This window comes from Anneissia japonica, unplaced genomic scaffold, assembly GCF_011630105.1.
Source record: "Anneissia japonica isolate Jap-2015-1 unplaced genomic scaffold, ASM1163010v1 scaffold287829_len2072220_cov186, whole genome shotgun sequence".
Taxonomy (NCBI): Eukaryota; Metazoa; Echinodermata; class Crinoidea; order Comatulida; family Comatulidae; genus Anneissia; species Anneissia japonica.
Genome location: NW_022716075.1, coordinates 1,221,315 through 1,230,318, shown reverse-complemented (window position 1 = coordinate 1,230,318; position 9,004 = coordinate 1,221,315). Strand labels below are relative to the sequence as shown.

At 33.2% G+C, this 9,004-nt stretch overlaps 2 protein-coding genes across 2 annotated transcripts in view; one reads left to right on the top strand and one right to left on the bottom strand.

The window, feature by feature from the left end:
• Positions 1 to 9,004, top strand: part of LOC117109608 (low-density lipoprotein receptor-related protein 2-like) — a 51,599-nt gene that overhangs the window by 2,927 nt on the left and 39,668 nt on the right. The gene's annotated exons all lie outside the window — the stretch shown is intronic.
• Positions 185 to 9,004, bottom strand: part of LOC117109609 (tripartite motif-containing protein 2-like) — a 12,281-nt gene continuing 3,461 nt past the window's right edge. The window contains exon 2 of the mRNA XM_033251990.1: positions 185 to 3,838. Coding sequence (XP_033107881.1) covers positions 1,682 to 3,826 — 2,145 coding nt within the window. The 5' untranslated portion in view covers positions 3,827 to 3,838 and the 3' untranslated portion in view covers positions 185 to 1,681. The remainder of the gene's footprint in view (positions 3,839 to 9,004) is intronic.

Genomic DNA, 9,004 nt, shown 5'->3' with positions numbered 1-9,004 from the left:
AAACCAACTGCAAGTAAGAAAAAAATTGAAATAAATAAATAAATGAATATTTATTCCATCGTTGTCGACGCGTGAGTGCTGGCACACTTTAATTAATTATTATAATTATAGTATTAATGAAAATGATAATATTTTTTGTTTTTAAGATATATAATTTTATTTGTTACATCCTGTTGCACTTTCCAATGTGAGAGACATTGAAAACCAACATGTATTCTTTACTACACATGTCTCATCTTTGTCTCCACAATACAAAAATTCTTTATTTCGTCAAAAACAAATTCAGATACATTAAATTAACAGACAAGAATTAATACTGACAAAAGAGGAACGCTCATGAAGCCCGAATGGGATTGTTAAAAATAGAGAGGGGCCAAAGTCAATCATATACCATAAAGCCATAAATAAAGATAAATTAAGAATAATAACAATATACAATGAAACAATAACACCCGCTTAAACTAACCTACAACTAAGTTTAGAAGTAAAACGATAATGCCGTTTAAAAGAAGTTAAATAAAATATAAATAGTAAAATAAATGCAAATAAAAGATAAAAAAGTCAAAGAGTCAAAACATCGTAAAAAGAAAGTGAAGTACTGGTACTTAACAAAAACAAGCATTGTAACTGTCAATAAGTAATGAGGTAATTTCATATCTTCATGGCTGTTTCTGTGACTTAAATATCCAATAAACAATTAAGTCCCTAATCAATTTGCACAATTATTTGTAAAAATCATTCAAAAATACATTTGGTACTCACATCAGTAGGTATGCAACTTAACTTACGTAAATGTTTGTAAATAAGCGAAAATACTGTATATACTTTATAAACAAAATAATAAACTGTTACAGCATATTTAAAATATATCATATATTTTATGTGGGCGTATATACAGTATTGTTTTCCTCTTTCGTCCATTTTCTTCAATATTAAACATATACAAAAAATACATATCTATCCTAAATTAATTAAAGCAGATAGCATCAACATTTCTTAGCATCTAATGTATTATATATTATACAATTTTAATTGTCAATTCTACATTTCTTCTTTGTTCTTTTATTGCTATACAATTATATATTTATGTCAAATAATGTACTAATTATTACCACTATTAATGATATTCATATACGCATCTTTTTTTTTTACACGCTGTCTTGTAGCTCTATGAGTTTGTCTTTATATACACCTCAGAATAGGTCAAGCGAACATAAAGCAACATACCCGAGGTTAATATTAAGGAAAATTAGATCGACTGTCTCTAAAGAGGGTCTACTCCTTCTTTTCTTCAAATCGGGAATGAATGCCCCTTTCCTTGTCTATAAAACTTGAAACATTTTGTCAGGGTTAAAAATTGTCTTAGAGAGAGTTGGGACTGTATCTCATTCTGTTATTTCCAGCAATTCCAATTTTTATGGCATAGTATTTTTCATATAGTGTGTAATTTCGCTCAAGTTATCCCATGGCCCAGCAAATGCAGTGATCTCTGCTGATTCTTGAGAAAAATAATTGTTACTGTGGTCTACAATTTACAGGCTTATTTCCAGGTATGTACAACGGTGGAATCGCACCTCTTCAAGCCGTAGAGTAATGGTCTTTTTCCCCGGCCTATTCAAGAGTACTTAATATGTATAACTTCCATTGTTTATGTTTACATGCTTATTTACTGTTTTTAATTCTAGTAATCAAATATTTTAATTGATTTATCATGCTGGTTTGTGACAGCAATTCTCCTTGGATAATACGAGATTACTGCTACTCCCTGTGGGCAATTGATTCCATCTTCTTGTTTATCAATTCTTTTAATGAAAGTACCATCCCTACGAAGTAGATCCAACTTGTTTATACTTGATAAAATGATATTGTCATCGTCATCTACAGCAACTCCACCAGGTGCATTAACTCTACTTGGCCCTACAAGCACCTTCAAGCACTGTTCTGTATTAAATTGTTCTAGTCTACTCTGAATACAATTTGATATGAGCAACTTTCTAGCTTTTGTAAGAGAGACATCATTACACCAAATTTTACCGGAATATAAACCCTGTAGTCTATTGATCACATTACCATCAATATCAAATATGTGTACGTAAGAATTGGAAAAACATGTAGCGTAAACTCGTGTTGACGTGTCATTCACTTCTACCCCAGATGGACGATTTAAAACTCCCTTTCCGATTTTCATAACTACATTACCATTCATTGTGCATATTTTGATGCATTGATCATCACCATCATCACTGAATGCTAAGTTACCATTTTTCATTATACACATTCTAATTACCCTCACACCTTTTGATAGTGATATCTTACCAATGTATTCTCCCGATTGCTTATACTTGTAAATTTCACCTTTGCAAAATGAAACTAGTAAGCAGCTATCTTGTTTACACCATGCAACATCAGTGACATTTTTATCTACTTTGATAGTCTTTACTAAGCCTTCTTTTATTACATTTATCATCATTGGAGATTGTTTGATTGGTTCACCATTAATACAAACATCTAAGATGTAGTCACCGATACTATCTAAAACTTCTTTTATAACAAAATTTCCATCACTTTCCTCTATCATGTGAATCACCTTTGTTTCTTTACATTTTGCCAACGTTGCCTTCAGTTGATGTACATTTATTTTACATGTATCTGATATAATTATTTTGACAGCTAGGTTTTGGCCTCTTGTAGCATATATTTTTGTCCCATTCTCTATTCTCAAACAGCCTGCAACATTTTTCCCACTCACGTTTCCAATTTCTTGCTGTAATAATTCACTAAATAATTGTTTGTTTTGAAAGAAGTGAATTTTTGCATTATTCATTTTATCTTTATTATCCATTGCATATGTTTCTGGCTGAATTATTTTTTTCAATGCTGTAATAATGGTTTGATTTGACTGCAAAGCTGTTGCTGCATCACTTCTCAATAACTTACTAAGAAAATTCATTTTTGTTTCTACATCAGATATTGATGCTTTAAACTTACGAATTTGGGCATCATTTTCTTTTTTCTTCTTTTCATGTTCTTTTTCTACTTTTTCTTTTAATTGTTCTTCTTGTTTCTTAATGATTTTAACCATTTTTTGTACATGATTTTCAATATCTCTCAAGCAATTCTTTTTATTTTTACATAATTTTGAATCATTATGAAAAGCATTTTTGAGGCCATCTTGCATTATGGTATTGTATTCATTAGAAGCTTCCTTCACTTTAATTGCAGTCATTTCGAAGTCATTGAATGCTTCGTGTATACTAATTAGCTTATGATTTCCGTCACAGTGGTCAGTAATTGCACAGTGCATACATACTACAGTCTCACAACATTTGCAGTAGAACTTCAAAATTTCATTGTGTAGGGCACATTGTTGGCGATGTAACGATGAAAACTGTAATGGTGTCATAGATTGCACATCTTCTATTGAGTGTAATTTGTGACTTTTAAGAGCGGGAAATCTCTTGTGATTGTCAAAGCAAGTGGAGCAGATGTACTGTTTGCATTCCGGGCAATAATGTGATGCCTTTTTATCTTTTTCACAGCTACATTCCATGTTGTCTCCTTCCCCAATCATTTCGAATGCTTCTAATAAGTTGTTAATGAAGGCGTTTGGTTGTAGCTCCAGGAGTCCGCCCTCTGGAATGGGACATGGTTTTAGGCATGTTGGGCAAATCAAGTCATCTTTTTCCTTGAGCAAGCTTCTTAAACACTGCATACAAAAGCTATGTAGACAGTTTAAGGTTTTAGGCTGTTTGAGTTTGTTGAGGCAAATGGAGCATTCCAGCAACTTTTCTTCATCATCATACTGACCTTTCTTGTTTTCAGCCATTTTGTATGTATCCTGTAAATGAAAATTAAAATATAAATTAAATTGTAAATTAATTCACCCATGAAGCCTTCTGTTGTGTTTTTAACTAAAGCAATTATAATAGTTCAAAGCACTCGTAGTCGTTGTGGAATCAGAAATTAACTATTGGTCTATTTTATTTCATTTTAATTATTTATTCAACCAAACATATTTTATTGTATTAAAACAGGCAGATTTTCTTCCATATTGAACAATAAATATTTTCATATTTATAGTCTAGTTCATTCACATATTACTTTTTTCCTATTTTTTTCCCACGATACTAAGTCAATACTGTTTGTGTTTGAATGAAAATAATTTATGATGAAACGGATACAAGTCCTGTTTACTTTATTTTGGCTTAATTTGTTTATGATTTTGCCATATCCAGTTCATATGTCGTTCTTTATCAGATATTCATTAAAATTTAAATTCCAAATGCTTTTTTTTTTAATAAACAACTACAAATAATATATGAATATTGCTTCGCTCAGCCTGTTTTGATAGTGCAGAGTATTTCATTACCGTAGTTATATGTAAAACACATTGCTTTTGGCTAAAAGTCTTACATATTCCGATGTTATTTTCTGGAGAAACGTAACATTCTTTATATAATTAATTGAAAATTGAACTTCTATTGGCAAACATACACTCAGAAAAAACATTATAAAAGTTGATACTGCTATTTCTGAGAGTATCTGGAGATGCCTTTTTCTAAATACCTCTGATTTGAAGTATAAACAAGCATTCTTTAATATTTTAACATAATTCTAACCGTCTAAGTGCGACCGAACCTCTCAGACTACCTTACTCAGGTCATAAAGGTGGTATCGAATTTGAGGATGAACTGAGTATACATCTTTTATTACCGTTACTAGTACTTTATCATTGTTCAATGAATATTTACAATGTTTTCGAGCTATTAATTCATACATTTTTAATTTTATTTTAAGAAGTTGAGAGTTTAAGTAAAGACCAAGTGCTTACCTCGCTTACTACGGTTAAGGATGATTCAATGTTGAACAGAATCATCAACTACAACTTGAGTCTTTATGTTCGTGTTGACTTGTCATAGCTAAATAATATACTAGTAATACCGTAGGTTTCAAAGTAGGAGGTATTAACTTCCGTTATTTGCATAAAACAATACAATGGTATGATCTAAAGGCCTAATTGGTTAATTTAATGTAGGCGTCGGCACCGGGTTTTTCTCTCTCTCTCTCTCTCTCTCTCTCTCTCTTTCGTTGGTGTAGCCAAGCGTTATTTTCTCTGATTTTATTGTTTTCCCTTTTCTATTTATTCTAGTTCTTCTTCTTGGATGAGTATTAACAATATATTGTTTCTTTTGAGAAAATCTTAGTGACAGACAGCACTTTACATTATAGCCTACACAGTTATAAATTGAAGTTTCATCAACTACTAATAGAGTATCCAGGATTTGCATTGTAATGACTATTATTTCCGTTTACAAAGTTTGACGTATTAATTTCCGTAGACTGGTCATAGTGTAATGTAATGACTTGGAGCGTAATCGGTTAACTTGTGTGTCCTTCTAAACTTAATTATTTGAGACTTTCTCGGAGACTATGAAATTTTACATTGAAAAGTTTCAATAGTAATATATAGGCATATACTGTATTAGATTTTACCTTCAACTCTGTCTTGTATTAGAAAATAATATGAACTTTGACTTATATCATTGAAACACAGGAGGCAGTAACTCGACTCTATCACCAAGTTCTGCCTTCTCTTCTAGGCCACCGTCGAAAGATTTTGAGCATTTGAGCAACACCCGACCATGCCCACTTTGCTCATGTTGGGAACATAGGCTCTCTGTCTAGGACTTCGGTCTCCGCCTAGGGGACCTCGGCCTCCCGTCGGACAAATCCTGGCGCCACCCCTGGCTCATTATAGTAAAATAATCTTTTCTTGCGTAGGAAACTTTACAAATCCCAATAAAAAATGGATGTGGGATTGGAGACGCTTTTTATGACACTGATAACTGACTGTGTTTCAAGATAGTGGCTATCTGCAGTGCGGAAAAAAGCTGTTGTTTTCTATCGGTACTGCCGCAGCAGGGGTGGCGCCAGGATTTGCCCGACGCGGGGACCGAGGTCCCCGACGAGGGGGGCGATGCCCCCGACGAGAGGTCAGATTTACCCGACAAAAGCAAAGTTGGCGTGGTCGAGTTTCGATTAAAAGGTTTCGAAGATGGTCTAGGGGCGAAAATTTTGACAATTTAGGGGTTTCAAAGGCTTACTTAATCGATTTTAGAGTGTACAAATAATGTAGAAAATACATATAATTCTTTTTTCCTCCCCGACGAATTGTGCTTTTTCTCCCCGACGGGAGGGGGAGGGCAGCTCTCCTCGACAGAGGAGCCCTGGCCCCCGGCCTGCCTTTGGTGCCACCCCTGTGCCGCAGTGCTAAAAATCTACTGTTTTCTATCGTCACTGCCTGAGTGCCAAAAAAACTGTAGTTTTATATCGGCACTGCCGCCAAAATACTGTAGTTATTTTATCTCAAGAAATAATTTTTTGTCATAAATTTAGAAATGACTGCATCATGTTTTCAAAGACTAATAGTGCTTAAAATGCCTTCTCCATATTATTTCGAAAAAGTAAATTGTAGACCTACGAGATAAAAACATGTAAAATCAAACTAGGATAGCTATTTTGGTTCACATAAGCCGGTTAATTGACGTTAATAACTCGATTTGATTGTATTCGGCTTTATACAATCATACAAAATTTAAAACATGCTAATCTTTTTCATAAAATATAACATACATAATGCACTGAGACTGATTTATCAAACTAGAAATCAGCTTAAATTCGTCTTAAGTCATTTTTTTCCCTTTAAGTTAGATTACTGGTCAGATTTATCAAATTTTATTTAACAAATCTATATTTAATTTCTCTTTTCATCTTTTTTTTTTTTTTTTGCTGAAAAAAAAATCAAAATCATATCATATTAATATCTGCATCATTATTATTTATTCACTACATAATTATCTTGTAACAATACGTGATTATCTTTCAACAATACTATATACGGCACACTATACACGTCACCTTGGCTAGGAAAGATTAGATAAACTACCATACATGAGGTTAAGATTAAGCAATATAAGATATGGTGGTGCTATAAATTCGAGTCTAGGCTTCCTCTTCCTTCGAAACGGGGATAGACATTTCCCTTTCTGGAAAGCTTGACACATTTTGTCAGGAACAGAAATCGGACTGCATAAAATTGTGCATGTTTTGCTTTTATCTTCAGCAGGTAGGTCACTTTCCACAGTCAGTCAGCAGTTCATAGTTAGTCCCATGACTTAACTATCTGGCATTTATTATCTACAATATTTAAAAAGATTATAAATACAGTATGTATTTGAAAAACACTATAGTCTCAGTAAAAGCATTTGTTATGTCTTGGCCGATATTTAAAATAAAAAGTTACTGTGGGTCAACAATTGGCAGGCTCATTTTAAGTGTTAACCAGCCTGTTAAACACAATCAGGGCCGCAGATGGTCTTTTTGCCCGGCACAATTACGCAATTGCTTCATTTATATAGCCTCCAGCGAGAACATTTAGGCCGTTTTGCTAAAAGCATTCTGTGTTACATTTTTATTTGCTTACCTATTGTCATAAATTTAACAATAACATAATCAAAAATCACAATTTTAATTTTAGTAATCAAATATTTTAACTGATTTGTCATGCTGATTTGTGACAGCAAATCTCCTTGGGTAATACGAAATTATCGTTAATCCTTTTGGAATTTTGATTCCATCTTCTTTTTTATCAATTCTTTTGATAAAAGTTCCATCACCAGTAAATAGCTCTAACCTATCAAAACTTGATAAGATGATATTGTCATCATCGTCAACTACAACTCCACAAGGTGTGTTTACCCTACGTTTTCCTACAAGCACTTCACTAAACTTGTCATTAATAAACAGTTCCAGTCTATCATGATTTGAAGCGAGCAAGTTTTCAGCTTTTGTAAGGCTCACATAGTTGTACCATTTTTGTTGTAAATTTATACCTGGTATCTCCGTGACCACATTACTATCAATACCAAACCTGTACACACACGTATTGGAGATGCCTGTAGCGTAAAGATGTGTAAATGCTCTATTAACTTCGACCCCAGATGGACATTTTAACACTCCTTTTCCGATTTTCCTAACTATATTACCTTCCATAGTACATATTTTGATGCATTGATCAGTACCATTATCACTGAGTGCTAAGTTGCCATTTTTCACTTTTCACATTCGATTAACACTCACACCTTTTGGCAGTGTTATCTTGCCAATGTATTCTCCAGATTGCCTGTACTTATATATTTCGTTTTTCTCAAATGCAACTAATAGGAAACTCTCTTGTTGCCACCATAAAACATCAGTAACATTTTTCCCTACGTTTATAGTCTTTACTAAACCTTCTTTTTGTATATATATCATTATAGGAGAATGCTTGATTGGTTCACCGTTTACACTAACATCTAATTTGTAAGCACCAATAATTTTAAAAACTCCTTTCACAATAAAATGTCCATCTCTTTTCTGTTGAATTTCAGTTATGATGGTTTCTCCTGTAGCCTTTGTTACTGTTGCTTTTAGTTGATTTACATAGATTTTACATGTACCTCTTTTAATTATTTTGACAGCTAGGTTTTGGTCTCGCGTAGCATATATTGTTGTCCCACCCTGTATCATTAAACAATCTGCTACCCCTTTCTCACTTAAATCGCCAATTCCATGTTGTTTTAATTCACTAAACAACTGTTCGTTTTGAAAGAAATGAATTCCTTCAGTAGACAAAATACCTTTGTTATTTAATATTTGGGGTTCTTCTTTGGTTCCTGTCTCTTATACACATCTAGATGTGTATAAGAGACAGGGATTTGCATTGCCTTCAAATTGACCAAATTTCGTGGAGACACCGTATCTCTAGATTCGAACACTGTCAGTGTTTTATTCATGGCTATATTTATATTTTTTCGAATTTCTTTGTTCATGCTGATATCTTACTTATCTGTCTTTCAAACAAATGGATGCTTCACTTAAAAACTCCTTCTGGCATTTTTTTCCCCAGAAAACTGCTAAAGTAGAGATGGTAGAGAGCAAGCAGGGTTATAGTATGGGGTTCTAG